The sequence below is a fragment of the Phoenix dactylifera genome, chromosome 8 (genome assembly GCF_009389715.1).
Source record: "Phoenix dactylifera cultivar Barhee BC4 chromosome 8, palm_55x_up_171113_PBpolish2nd_filt_p, whole genome shotgun sequence".
NCBI lineage: Eukaryota > Viridiplantae > Streptophyta > Magnoliopsida > Arecales > Arecaceae > Phoenix > Phoenix dactylifera.
Window position 1 is genome coordinate 9629085 of NC_052399.1, and position 15211 is coordinate 9644295.

Here is a 15211-nt window from a genome sequence, read left to right on the forward strand (position 1 = left end):
AAATCCAAAATGGGCGTTTGACATATTGCTACAGATGGTTTTTCTGATGCAGGTATTACAGGGAATTATGATTTGTGCTGGTTCTTTTGCAGAACCCCGTTTAGCTGCCTCCATTTTGTTAGTTTTGAGCTGTCCTGTAGTCATCCCTGGTTCATTAAGAACTGAAACTTCGGTAGATTCAGGGGCAAACCGTGAGCACTCCTTAAGCTGTTCTAAGTGCCCAATATGAAGTTTTATCTATGAGAGATTGGTTTCATGGATAAAGTGTTATTGATTAGATTGGCTTGTTGATATTTAAGTGCAAGTAAATATCCTACCATAAAAAAGCAGAATTAGATATATCTAAGGTTTTTTCAGTAATATATAAATAATAATCAAGTCATGTTCCCCATTAACAAGATGTTACTTCGTCCATCTTGACAAACATGGGGTTTGATTCCAAATCATTGTAGCTATTAGGAAAATTTATTAATAAGTTGTTCCACATCTTCAATCTTGGCTGTAATTATACTATCAAGTGGTTCAAACTTGAAGTGGAAGCAGGATGCGTTAGTGTTCTTTTCTCTTAGGAGGTCATTTTTTATATGCTTGAGCTAAATCTAATTTAATTTCATGTTTAAAATAAGCTTTTTGATTACTAATACTAATATGAAGCTTTTAGAGGCTATTTGGAGCTTTGTAGTCAAAGTTACACTGTAGTTTTAGTTGCATTCAACTTGAGTTGCAGTGGTTGAGTGGTTGCCTGGCAAGAAAGCCCGCTTTTTTATGTTTAGAGGAGACTTTAGAGAAAAAGAAAGAATGTCTCTGATAGACATTATGTCAAAACCTTATAAGCGAATATTAGGTTGGAGCATTTGACATGCATGAAGATAACATTCTAGATGAAGAGGTCGGCTTCGAAGCCATTAGTAGCAAGGGCTTGGGCATTGACTTGGACATACATGAGGAGGGAGCAAGTGGTGGTGCATGTCATGAGGAGGCTGGAGAACATGGAGGAGAGAGGTGAGGTAGGGGGCCAGAGGTGGAGTGGAGGTAGAGTGGGTGGGCGGTGGTGGCGGAGAAAGAGAAGGTGGAGTGGAGGAGATGGGAAGGAATTTTTTTTTAAAAAAAATAATTAAGATACCTACTCAAATGGTTGTAACTCATTCCACAGTCATTTTGACCATAAGTCGATGTACCATAAGATATGTTTTAATTATAGCCCAATGTACATCTCACTTGCCGTGCAATTTTGAGTTCAAGTATTCAAACAAGCATGTTAGTCTACACATGCAACTTGAGCTACATATGGCTCCACCTACATAGCTCTGTACAACCTCTTAATACTTCTGAATAGGTAGAGCAAATTGATAATAAATTAAAAGTATAAGATTAAAAAAAAAAAGAAGGAAAGGAAGGCACAAATTTATGCCTAACTCAACTGAGTGGAAAACTCCGCAGGAGATGCTTCAAGAAAGTGGAACCCTAATCCCTCCGATCTCGTCACCTTTCTTTGGCAGGCTTATCTCCTTATGAAACGACTTTTGCCAGGCCCGCAATCTACTCCATGTCCAGATTCCAGAGAAAGGTACCTTTCCAGCAACATCCTTTTCATCTCCAATCGTCGTTAGCTCACAAATAAGCCCTATGTGCTAAACTGTATCCATAAGTATCTCTTTTCCCCTAAACTCTATCTCCAACTATCTTTCTTTCCCTTATAACATAAATAAAGAAATAAAGGGGTTTATGGAGATGAAACATTGGGAGAATTTGGGAACTCTGGAGAGCCCATGATGTGCGCATGCATTACACGTGCTGTGCTCTAATATTATTATTAGTTGCACACAGTGTTGAGCTGATGGAGTGAAACATTGGGCCAGCTGGCTACTCTCTACATTGGCTCAAGTAAGAGTTCAAATCCAAGAGCAAATCCTCATCAATGGGACATGAGAAGCCAGATGTCATCTTTATACTTGCATCGAACACTTGTGACTCTAGGCAGCAGACGCACTTGGGATATAACCGCTATTGAAATGAAGCTCAAAGCAGTGTGGGAGAGAGTCACCTATGCAAGAAGGATCTTAGGGGCATCACTAAGTGAATACGTGATGTCGGGCGACAGAGCGATGATCACCCTCTACTCAAGAACATTCAAAGCTTGGTGGCTGGCTTTAGATCGTTTTAGGTAGCCCATGTGTTTTAGAAGGCGAACACGGCAGCAAACTGTGTCGCCTCCTTCGTTGCTCACCATTTGAGAGATGTTTGTAGATAGAGACTGATTTTGCTCCCATATCTTTATGTAATCTTATCTCTTTTGACTCTAGAACTCATGCCAGGTTGATGTGAGCTACTGTTGTTATTAAAAAAAAAAAAAAAACCCTTGTGACTCTGCTTCCGTACAGGCAAAGCTCCATGCATGCATCACTGTGCAGCTGCAATCACGGCCGTCAAATTCCATCATCAACATGGCTGCTGCCGACGCATCAACCACCGGGTCGCTAGAGTCGGACAACCGGGCTGGCCCGCGTACTCGAACCGGGCCCCACGGATCGGCCCATCCCATCCCAATCCGAGGGGCGCTGGATCAAACTTATCCTTCCGCGGCGTCAGACTGGCACCCTGGGGACAGCGATCTCGACGGCGCCGTTAGACACGCGTCAAATGCTAGCCCCAAAGGGGTGATTCTCGTGGCAGCGAGAGCCAACCACCACGACGGTATCTTAACGGCGCGAGGACATAGGCCAAGATGTGGGTCCAGAGGAGCCATTCACAGGTAAATATCTGTGGGACCCAGCGTCAGCCCATCGAAGGGAACCAATTATTCTATTTTAACAAATCACGTGGCTCCACAGCTAAAATAATGTTGCTCGTGGGCCCCACCTCACCTTTTACGTCGCATGGTGCAAGGAAAGGTCGGATTATATCCCACTTATTTATTTCCGTATCCGATTTGATTCGGACCGGATATAAATACTATATTTTTATTCCGATTGAATCATAAATTCATAATCGATTCAAAAAAATTTCAATGCGGATACAATGCATCTGGTTTTTCTAATTCGGATTCAAATATTTATATAATATAAAAAATAAATTAAATTAAATTAAGAAATTAATTAAGTAACTAACTAAATTTAAACTCAAAATAATTCAAATATGGATGACCATCACTCAAGATAATAATATAAATACGAAATATTCGATTTAAATAAAATTTTTGAATCACTATTTAAGTTTTGAACATCTTATTTGTCTGCTTCGTCTTTTGTTCCACTTTGTCGTCTTTAAATAATTGCTATTTTGAAGGTCTCATTTACTTCAGAGTTTCTATCCAATAATTGCAACCAACAAGGACTATGAGATGTCTTGGAGGTGCAACGAATTTTGTGTATTTTGAATATGAGCAACCTTGAGCGATATATCTTTATAAAATTATTATTTTTTATTATTGATGAACACTCATAAAATTTATATTTTTTAATTGATTTTTTATGATTATAATTTATTGCTAGCTTTTATCATGCTCAAATTTGATTAAAGTCTAAAAAATATCAGATTTACACATGTATTCAAATAAAAAATTATGAATATATTTAATATTCAATTTGAATATTTATTTATATGGGGATATTTAATATTCGGTTCATATCTATATCTATTAGAATAAATTTAAATATTTTATAATATAATATTTGTATTTATATTTATTAAAAATATTTATAAAATATAGATATAAATATGGATATTTAAAATTGTTCGGTAGCGGTAGGTTTAGCCGGTGGCGCCCACTTTCTCTGCTACCCTGACAGCTGGCAGTTCCCTTCCAAAGGCGTGGGTCTTCGGAGTCGCACTCTCCCCGTCTAATCTGAAATCCAGTGTGAGTCGCCACAATTTCCGACTCTTGAACAATGAATGGTTCATTGATTTTGTGGTTCTGATTAGTCTGATCATCCGTGTCTAAATTGCTGCATAAACTTCGATTTTTGTGGTGGACTCGGACGATGTGGATTCCTTCTTGCTAGAATTATTGTTCCACTACTTTATTGGGACGCGGTGCGATTCCCGCCGGTGAGCTACGGCGGAAGCAACCGCCCTCTTGGCTGTAACCAGACAAATCTCGTAAGAAAATTGGCCGGAGCTCGGGTCTGGCACGTGCATGGTGGATCTAAGATTCCGTGCACGCCTCATGGCACATTATGATTGGCCGGACGAAAGCGATGAAGAAATCCAAGAGGGAAAAGTCCCGAGGCCGGTTACCTAACCGGATCCACGGAGGAGGTAACGAGATCCAATTACCGGTTAGTACGTAGCCAGCCTCGCCGGAAGCAGCTTCTCAGCTCTCAGTCAAACAGCAAACAGCCTCTTTCTGCAAACAAGCATCAAACACGTGCATATAACACGGGCCGAGCGCGCGGTTGCTTTGGTTCATGAAGCGCGTAAGTGAGGACGACCGCATACTGAATCACTGATAACTTGCCGTTGGATTAGCCACTCAGGAAACACCAAATGGCGGATAAAGCAGTACGTATATGGATTTTTTATGCGTCCGCTCGTAAAGACAGGACCGGGCGGTATCCGTAAACAAAAGGCGTCCCTTTGATTTGAGCTCACACCCGGCGTCCGGTTAAGTTACCGGCAAGTGGCATCGTAGGGTCACAGTGGGGTGGGGGTGGGGCACTGCTCCTCAGGGGTGGGTCCCACCCAGACCCACCCCTCCCCCGCCATCCGCGGGTCCCACTCCTGGATCTTTATTTATACCCGATTTGGTGCTCGGCTTCCGTGGCTCTTTGGGAGTCTCCTTGTGGAATCGGTTCCCGATTCTTCCTTCTCTCCTTCGAGTGTGTGTTTCTTTTTTTCGATTCTCTTAGAAGAAGATTCGGACATCTTTGATCCGTCGTTTGGAATCCTATCTGAGAATTCCCTTCTCGCTTGAATCAGCTGCCAGGCCGTTTCGGCGACCGGTTTCTTGCTTGTTTGAGGTAATTTAGCCCGCAACGTCATGTAATTTGTAGTCGTTCTTATGGATGCCACTCGGATTTGAGGTTTTGGTTGGGTTTTTGGTGGACTGTGTCGATATTTCTATTTTTGTAGAGGTTTTGCTGTGGGTTCTCGCAGATCGGGGAGTTTTGGTTGAGAAGTCCAGTTCCTGGTTGGGATTTATGTGATATTTCCTCTTCAGGTGTTGATCTGAACCGTTCTTGGTTGTTTCAATCACGTTCCATGTGAATTCCTTGGTTTTTTCTTTTCTTTTGGCTTTTATGGCGATTTCCGTTATCTTTCTCTTGTGACTGGGATATTTTATATGTTTAGTCCTTTTTTTGAGGAGTTTTTTGGTTTTTTTGGGTCCTTTCTATTGTCAGGTGTGGATTTGTTGGCTATTTTTGTGTTTAATTCTGTGAAGATTTGGTTATCATATCTTGCTGCTGCTCAAGCTTGATTAGTGTGAAGGCACGGTGGTTGGGATGTCATTGTTAAGTGAAATTTTTAACTTTCTGGACATTTCTAGTGTTGAGCACGTTGTTTTTCAAAAGTTTAAGAATCTGCTGACTGTTGCTATTGAGTTAAATAAAGTAAAAGCTTGACAATCTTCTCTTGCTGATCAAGCTCTGATAAGTGTTAAATAAAGTAAAAGCTTGACAATCTTCTCTTGCCGATCAAGCTCTGATAGCACAGTACTAGAAAGTTATTATTTTTTGGTTAACTTTTGAATCTTTTGGCCTATTCAACTTCGGTTATGGATTTTTGTCTATTTTCTGTGTTAAATTAAGTAAAAGTTTGGCAAGCTTCTATTGCTGATAATGCTTGATTATGAGGTGTAGTGTAATGGCACGGTACATGAACAATGATTTAGAGTACATTGTTGAGGACTATCACGACATGGGTGAATTCCATGATGAGCTTGAGATGAATGGCCAGAAAAGGGAAGGCCGAGATGCTGACCTTGTGGAAGATGAGGACCCGGTATGACCCTTCTGGATTAAATCTGCTTGTGTTGTGCATGTGAAATTGCATTCTTTTCATGATTTTTATACCTTGTCTTTCAGACAAAGCAAAAGAATGACACTTCAGCCTCCGAGTACAGAAAGGGGAAGGATATTCAAGGAATAGCATGGGAAAGATTGAATCATTCCAGGGAGAAGTACCGTGAAATAAGGTTGAAGCTGTACAAAAACTATCGGAACCTTCCAAGAACCCGAGATGAATTAGAAAAGGTTTGCTTTGTCTACTAGTTCTGTTTCCTTATTGTGCTGCTAAGACTAAAGCAGAGGACCAGATGCATTTTTGCATGTTCTGTTGATTAATTTTTCTAACAGTCACCTTGCTATAACCCATCTCTAGAGCTGCCGGAAGAAGCAGATTGTAGATTATTTTGATTTGTGACTGATCTTATAGGTGAAGAATTTCATTCCTAATTGTTCTTTCCTCCTACTGAACTCTGATAACTTGAAAAGGTTCTGTGAGTTGCTTTCTACCCATTGTTTTGCCAACTACTGGTCATTGTTCCCTATGGCTAGGAAACTTTTCCTCCTTTTTTTTTCTTTCACTTTATCTATTTGAGGCTTGAATGGTGTGACTTATGATCAAGAGTTGGTAGCAGCTAGAATGTGCATAATTCATTTTACGCTGCACATTCTCTTGTTTTTTTGTTTGTAATAAAATGGTATATTTCAGTTGCATTGTTTCTTCTTATAGTAGTATCTCTTCTGTTGATTCTAAATTTGTTTCTGTTGATTCACTGTGTTTTCTTGGTAATGTTTCAAACTATCAGAATGTACTTATATCTGGTGGCTGTTTAATATACTATCTTTCTTCATGTCTAGGAATGCAAGCAAGTGGAGAGGTCATGCACTTTTTATGATTTTCAGTTCAACACGAGGCTTGTCAAGTCGACTATCGTGCATTTTCAGGTACCAATCTTCTCCTGCAGTTCCTTTCCAAGATTCTCATTTGATAGTTTGTCAAGTAATATTGAAGTGTCAATCATAGTCCATCATTTGGGTCTTGATTAGGTGCACAAAATTTCACTAGTTGGCCAGCCATCTTTGGTGTCTCATAGCTCAGTGATAATCAATTGGGACTTTCTATAATGCACTATATAATATAACTTTTAGTAAATTTTGTGCTTTTTAATTTGTTCAGCTGTTTCTATTTTTAGCTGAACTTTATTTTTCCTTTTGATGGGCGAGTTTTAACAATTCTAGTGCACCTTTAGAATATCAATTAAATATTGCATATATAGTGCAATGCCATGCCAACTCACCAAAGTGGAATTGTTGCAATTGAATTAAAATTGAAGCTCTTTCCTTGCATAAACGATGTTCATATTTATGGCCCCACTGGAGATACCTGCATACCTTGCAGTTCGTAAACTTAGTAAAATTGGGCTTGGAAGGCTTGATTTATAGCCTTAAATGTGTACTATTGTTGATATGCCAGCATCAATATTTTATTATTTGTTGAGTCTTAATAGTTTTGCAGGTTGTCAATACTTGTTAATTAGTATGTGGAATTATAGTTCGACTAACTAGCTCTGTGACCCTAATGAAGCATTTACATCATCAGGCATCATTTTTTCTAGGAAGGTAAGGTATTTCTTTAATGTGAAAAAGTTGGCATTGAGTACTTCAGTATTTAGCAGATAGTCATGTTCTTTTTACTTACGCTCTATTTGCTGAAGATAGGTTCATTCACCCTTAGTCGATTTGCTAATTTTGCTTTATTGTATTTGAAATTGCCTGCTCTACTAACTTTTTAATTTTTAGCAGTTGGAATCTGGAGAGGAATGCTATAACATCATTTATGAAACAGATGTGCTTGCATAATATGGGTGACAAATTTCTTACAAAGATCTCCATAGCACTATAGCACTATTTGAAGTAAAATTGCCTTGCATATCATGCTTGGGTCTTTTCTACAATTTCCTCGCATTCTCTACTTGTTTGATATAGGAATTGCGCTATTCAGACACTTAAAAAAAAAAGAAGAAAAGTCAAGGTTTTAGCAAGTTGTTTGTGATGCATTTGACTAAGAGTTGAAGATTGTGTTTTTTCTAATCTCATGATTTTTGTACCGAGTTTGTCGCATCATACAGTTCAGTCCACAAGTTCAATAGGTTGAATTGTCAGTATGCTGTAATTTGTATTTGTTTTCTCTTTTATAGCATTTTTTCCCTCATAATTGTTGAGCGGCAACAAATTAATGCATTCTCTAGCAGCTGCTGTCACATACCAGGCTGGTTAAACTCAGTCCCATCTAATTCTTACTAATCTATTAATTGCTTTGCTGCAGCAGTCATTTTTAACATTGATATTTCCCAGTTTCTTACACTTTACTATTTGTAGATAATGTGAGCTTAAGAGTCCGAGATTTGCCGGATTTCTAGTTGTTACTGCTTGTGGACTGTATGCTTGGCTAACTTATTCACCGGTTGCAGGCTTTTGCCTTGATGGATGTGTAATCCTTCCTGCAGTAATTTATTGTTATGCCTTGCACAATGTTAGGGAGATCGCATCTTTTTTCATGAACTTTTAGTTATATGATGCTGTGATTAACCCCTCTGATAATTAGGATTGGACTGCCATATAATATTTTTTGTCAGGAAATAAAAGCAGGGAGGAAGTGCTTTCTGAGCAGCCAGCGCTATAAGGGGAACTTTTTCATATGGTATGATGGGATGTTTTATGTTTAACAAGCCTCCCTCTTAGAGTCATGTGCCCAATGTATGTTGTCGTGTTTGGGACATGAAAGGGGCAAACTAACATTTTCATGCAGCATATTCATGCTGAGCTGTGATCTCTGGCAGTCTGCCTTTCATTCTTCTTAACTTGATTTCACTGAATGATATTCCTTGGTGTCAAAATTTTTTAATGGCTGTCTCATAGGGTGTAGTTAATGTTTGGCTTACATTTGCACCCTGAACTTCATGCTGTCCAGTTGTATCGTTTTACTCTCCTGCGCTTGTGTAACATGAGCCCGTGCATTGTTTATAAGTGCTTGTGTGTTAGATATTGTAACCATTCTTTTGTGGTAGGATGGTGAATTTATTGTTGTCCTTGCTCATTTCAGACAGTAGAAATTAACTTTGTCACTTGTCATATATGGAATGCTTGTTAAATGGCTAGAAATTACATACAGAAATGGGAGGAAAGTAAAGTTATTCTGGGCATATGACTAAGGGTAACAAATTTTGTTTACATCTGTTGGTGCTACAGTTAATAACAAATGATTCTGTTTCTTCCTGTTGGTGCTGTGGTTAGTAACAAAGAATTCGCACTATAAAGTTATGACATCAGTCTTGTTAGAAACTTGAGTAATTCATGACAAGTTAGCCATTCTTAATAAAGGGGACTTCGGTTCTGTGCTTGTATCACTTGGCCTTGGTTGACTGTATGTCTTTCTTTGGTACATTATGTTGCATGAATGGGGTTGAGCGGGATATTTAAGGCATACTTATCGTATACATTATCATTGTGTTTTGCCTTGGAACATAATTGATGCTCTGGAAAAAACATGGTTTAAACTAAGTGTGCCAAACCCATACTTCTACTTATTTGTATCTGTTGTTTTGATAGTTGCTATTTAGAAAAAAAAAAATCATTTGTGTGACAATTCAGATCGGTTGAACATGTGGCAAGCTTCATTTTTCTGTCTGTTTCATCTTGGGCCAAGTGCACATAACATAGCACTGCTGTATACAAATAGGAAGCATGGATGTATTTGACATGACATGGTACTGCATTAAGTAGATAGGAAATATCTTTTGTGCAATTGGTGTATCCGAGAATGGATAGGTTGATGAATATATAGGTTGATTGTATATTCACTTCTTGAATGGATACTTCAGATCAAGAATGTTTGATACTAAACCAACAACTTGGTGCTGGATTTTGCTCATGAAGTTTCAGCTTGGACATATTCACATTGCACGTAATGTCTTGTAATATTTGTCTTGATCTGAAATAAAAAAAGTGTGGCCAAAACTACTGGACAACATCTTTTTAACTTATGGGTTTTTTTTTGCATTTGTAGCCTGTTTGCTTTTGTGGATGGAGTAGTAACACGTGAAAGACATCTAGGGATAATCAGAAACTCTTGTAGAATGTTCTGTTGTTTGCCTAACGATTGTGCAACGAGTAATGTAATGAAAACATGGTGTTATTTGTGTGAGTCGTATTGTGATAAACATGGAGTTTTGGGGGTGGGCGGTTCTAATAATCTCAATATATGAAGGGAAGGGGAGTTACCAAGCAACAAATATGTTCCCTTTGGAATAATGGAACCAGATTTATGAATCAAATGTTATATATCTATATATATATATCTATATATATATCTATATCCTACCTTGCATCATATGTTGGCTTTTCTTTAAAGATATAGGGCAATTAGTGGGAGTTCCTTAACTTCAGCAATTCAATATCCTTCTGGTGCCTCCAGTTCCTGCTGCTTTGACAATACTAGGTTATATCACACCGATGGACCAGTGTTTTGAAGATGCATAAGGTGGGGCATAAACAAAAGTAGCGGTTGTATGCCTTGTGTCTTCCTTTGGAAGATATGAAAAAAATAAGGACAGAAATTGTGAAAATGGTCACAAATAGATTGAGTAGCATGTTTTATTGTTTAGTGGATCTGTTATAGATTGTAAACTGCATGCTTTAGGTGTGCACCAAGCTCAATGGTCCATGTACAAGAATCTTTTGGAACCTTAATCTACTCATGACTGCAAAACTACAGAATATCTTTTGGTGGTTGCGAATAATATTATAGAGTGCATTACCAGTAGGCAGTTGACAAGGTACAAGGTGGGTGGCTCTGCCGTACATTAGCTGCATGCTTGCGCCTCAGGTCTTGTAATCTGAGAAAGAGCTTGACATGTAAGGGGTGGGAGGCTTCATAAATAGGATGCTTGGTTATTTATTTATTTATTACTTGAAATGGGCAAAATTTGGTAGTGGGTATCCGTATAATCATGCCCGTACTTATTGAGGACTGTGAGATGAATCTGCATATTGGATATTTAACCTGCATATTGCATATTAGGAAAGAGACATTGAAAAATATGTATTTTTTTTTATGGATCTGATTCTGTTTCTAATTGAAGAAATCATATTCTTGATAAACATTTGTGCTTCTGTTGGGTTAATTAGCTGTGGAAGATTGCAAATGAAGGTAAACAAAATCTTCCACAGCTAAGCTAAAACTAAGTCTACACTATCTTGATTATTGATTCTTTACACGGTTGAGTTTGTGTTCCCATCATTATCTCTGTCCATGGAACCTAAGCAAGTTCAACATGGACCTTGTCTGCCGAGATAGTTTCTCCTTCTCTCACCAAGAGTACAACATTCAATAGAGTTTCCTTCATTTATCAAAAGCACGGTTTCCTAAAATTTTTTGTTTGCATGTTGGCTTCAATGCTAGGTCAAACCTAACAATTTCTTGTCCATCTTCTCTTTGGCTACGTCTTTTCATCTCATTTATATTATGTCGCATGGAAGAGAAGTGACTCAGCTGTGATATGTCATTGTTGTCCGATTATTTGCGGGTTTCTGCATCATTGGTCTGTCCGTCAGAACTATGTTGTGACTTGTGAGGGTGCTCAAAAAGATGTTCATGTAGCTTAAGTGCTACATTATTGATGGATGGTGAGCAGGGGATGCGTTGAATACTGTTTGGATAACTGATATTTAGAAAACATTGCCATATGAAAAAGCTGTTTCATGCTTGTTGTTCAGAACATAGTACTTTTCATGGTTAGCGTGACATCATGGAACCATGAAAAAATCGCACAATATTTGAAGCACAAAAAATTGCAGTGACCCTTTGTTTTCTGGATACAAGTAATATATTGTTCTTGTACATTTTTTTTCCAAGGCTTGTCTGACAGCTAGGGTTTCCACAGCTGAGGAATCTACTGTGGGCAACATCAAAACATGATGTCTACACGGTGCAAAACTACTCGGTCATGCACTGGTCATCACTGCTTCGAAGGGGCAAAGAAGTCCTAAACGTAGCTGGACAAATTGTACCTGCTAAGGTTATTATCTTACATCCAAAATTGAATCACTTTCTGCTTGTTGATTTGCGGACATCTCACTTGGCTGTTTAGTACTCTCAGAAGCACCGTGGTTCCTCAGCTCACTCACTATCGAGGGTACTGATAAGTACCTTGGTTGTAAAGGACAACTTAATGGCGGCTGGTGGTTTTCAAGGCGAGCTTATTTGCAAGGTATGATGTCTCAAAGATGCCCTACAATTTGTTTGTTAATTCCAGGTAGCTAGCTATATGACTGAGTTTTGGCTTTCTGATTTATTTTCCCCACAGTACTTGAATCAGTCAGGAGTGTTTTTCTGTACAAAGATAACTAATGGTGCCAATGCCATCACCAACACAGTAGATATTTATCAATCTTCTAAGTAAGATGTGATTGAACTGCGTCAAGCAAGTACTTTATTACCTTAAGGTTCTCATCTCAGACTCTTGTCAAATTGTGCCCTCTCAGTGGCTCCACCCGAGTGATGACTGCTAACAATGACTGCTGCGTGAGGGTGTTTGACATCGAGAAATTCATGCTTCTTAATCGTCTGCCTTTCTCGTGGTCCATTAATGTGAGCATCCTGCTTGTTTCATGTATCTCGGTCTAGTTTCATAATCTTTGCTTCTAAGGAATTTATGTTCTTCTACAGAATACTTCTGTCAGCCCGGATGGCAAACTTCTTGCAGTTCTTGGGGACAGCACTGACTGTCTCCTAGCAGATTCTCAATCTGGAAAGGTAATGCTACTTTCCTGTGTTACAGTTTATTCTGTTTTGGAGTCCTGAATCATGATGATATATACATATACTGCCTCATTTTTTCCTGAATCCTTTATAGGTGATTGGAGATCTTAAAGGTCATTCAGACTACTCGTTCGCATCGGCTTGGCACCCTAATGGTCGCATCCTGGCCACTGGGAATCAAGACAAGACATGCCGTCTGTGGGATGTGAGGAAGCTTTCTCAGTCCTTCGCTGTGCTCAAAGGGAGGATGGGAGCAGTACGTGGCATCAAGTTCTCAGCAGACGGAAGGTTCATGGCAATGGCGGAGCCAGCGGATTTCGTTCACATATACGACACTAGGGCTGATTATGGCCATGCTCAGGAGATTGATTTGTTCGGGGAGATCGCTGGTATAACGTTCAGCCCAGACACTGAGGCACTCTTTGTAGGTATAGCAGACCGCACTTATGGGAGCTTACTAGAGTTCAGGAGGCGGCGCCGGTTCCATTACCTGGATTCCTTGCTCTGATGACGGTCTGGATGCAGGGGGGGGCGTTGATGGTTTCTTTGGTTTGATGCTTTGTACATAACCACATTGGATCGGGGTCCTGGAAACGATGCCTTGAAGAGGAGAAGTTTCATGGGTAATGAAGGCGGCTGGGTAACGTGCCAAATGCAATTAGAAACTAGCGGAATTCCTCCACCCTTATTATTATTTTTTTTTCGCAGTATCTGTATGGAAGTGCTTCATGGGTTTTTTTTTTCGAGTGCTGCAGCGTTAATGCTTACGTTAGATATTGCAGCTGTGTGAGTGGTGAGATAATATAGGTGACAAAGTATTCCACCAGTCTATATTAATTTACTAAATTTCAGAAGCTGATGGTTTTAGAGATCGAGTACTAGGATGCGTTGCATCATGACTCGAGTTTTTGGGTGGGTTGGATTTAGCTTCTTTGTTGGCAGAGAGTTTTGGTTGAATTTGGACTGTCGATTGTTTGTTTTTTTTTCTTGGTAAAATAGGTAAATTAAATCATTCAAATATAAATATATTTGTAAGAATCATCAAAAACAATAGGCGGAGAAGATTTATAAGCGACGACAGATATTATGCGTATATTTTTAGTGCTGCTTAATTTAAGATAAGATTGGGATAAAGGTTAGGATCAGATTTTGTTTTGGAAATGGAAATCTATTATCCGAGTTGAACTAAGAGGTCTTGTGAGGACCATGGATATGCGTATGGTTAAATTTCAATGGCTGGCTTGAGCTTTGTCTTATCGGCTTGCTAAAATTTACGTTTGTGTGCGCACATGGAAGGCACGTGCAAGGTGCTACTCCACATGCATAGAAATCACAAAATTCTGGATTCCTGAGATACATGTAGAAATTATTTTACACGCCAATTTCTTGCAGCCCTTAATCAACACCCTCCAATTAGCAAGCCAACTTCTCTTATACTTTCTCTGTTTGGAAAGTTTTCATTTCCAACAAATGAGGAAAAAGGATAGCTCAAAGCTCCCACAACTGTAAAGTTTAAGGAATGTCTTTATCCTAATATGTAAAGAGATCTTTTGTATTTCATACCTATAACACTTACATTATAGTGGAGTAATTTAATCTTTACACCAAGGCTCATCCTCATTTTTAACAAGTAAATCATCTGGTATAATTATTTTGGCCAATTCACTAGTGCCAATTTTAAAGTATAAAAATATATAAGCTAAGAACATATGATCTAATTGTCATAATTTGTGCCTAATTTTTTCTAATTATCATTGAAAGCAGGATGACCAAACCTGCCTAGACATAAACTTGAAGGGAGTGGGGAAGATCTTGAGATAAGTGAATGAGCTATATTGGCATTCACATCGACAACTAAATTAGCTGCATCATTTGCATCATCAACCTGTTTCCTATCCGCTACTTAAATAATAATATCAAGTTCTAAATAGACATAAGAATGCTGCCAAGTTGATCAGGTATCTTTTTTTATTGAACAATAATAAAAAAGTACCGCCAATTACTTATTTAATTTTAGATTAACTAATGCTTGATGCTTAATTGAATACCCAAAACTTTGTAAAAAATGAAATTACTTCCCCCCTCTCTCTCTCTCTCTCTGTGTGTGTGTGTGTGTGTGTGTTCATTCTTCCTGGAAAAAAAAAAGGGTGCAACTGGTGAACTGCAGCCCAATTTGCACTTACATTATTTATACTCTTCACTTTCTTTCATCCAAATCAATATAATGGAGAAGCATCAAGTCATGAAGAGAACAAACTAAGCGTTCCTTGGCTGAGAGACGGAAGAACCGATTAGGAAAATATTAATATGCCATGCCACCTCGACCCAAAATGTCAGCACCTGGCCAATTGGACCAACAACTCGCTCCTTGCAAGGAAAAGACAACATTATTAGGTCGCAGTCTCTTTCTGAAAAGCTCTGCACCTAGACCCAGGCTTAGTCGTCTTCA

General features: G+C 38.8%; 1 protein-coding gene across 5 annotated transcripts; it reads left to right on the plus strand.

The window, feature by feature from the left end:
* Window positions 1-4751: 4751 nt before the first annotated feature.
* On the plus strand, window positions 4752-13631 carry LOC103717227 (uncharacterized WD repeat-containing protein C2A9.03-like). Of its 5 annotated transcripts, XM_017845217.3 has the most exons (11): window positions 4760-4958; window positions 5071-5158; window positions 5799-5940; window positions 6024-6191; window positions 6801-6887; window positions 11885-12019; window positions 12092-12211; window positions 12308-12399; window positions 12486-12591; window positions 12670-12756; window positions 12857-13631. In XM_017845217.3, exons 3-11 carry the CDS (start codon window positions 5803-5805, stop codon window positions 13268-13270), a joined length of 1347 nt encoding a protein of 448 aa, XP_017700706.2. In that variant the 5' UTR covers window positions 4760-4958; window positions 5071-5158; window positions 5799-5802; the 3' UTR covers window positions 13271-13631. The 5 variants fall into 5 exon arrangements, with proteins under 5 accessions (XP_017700705.2, XP_017700707.2, XP_017700706.2 ...); XM_017845216.3 differs by lacking the exon at window positions 5071-5158 and having other exon boundaries at window positions 4752-4958; XM_017845218.3 differs by lacking the exon at window positions 5071-5158 and having other exon boundaries at window positions 4752-4958; window positions 12101-12211.
* The last annotated feature ends 1580 nt before the right edge of the window (window positions 13632-15211 follow it).

Coding starts and splice junctions, on each gene's coding strand:
- LOC103717227 (XM_017845216.3), top strand. CDS start 5,803: ATGGCACGGTACATGAACAATGATTTAGAGTACATTGTTGAGGACTAT. Junction 6,192..6,800: donor CCCGAGATGAATTAGAAAAG/GTTTGCTTTGTC, acceptor CTTCATGTCTAG/GAATGCAAGCAAGTGGAGAG. Junction 12,020..12,091: donor GACAAATTGTACCTGCTAAG/GTTATTATCTTA, acceptor TTGGCTGTTTAG/TACTCTCAGAAGCACCGTGG.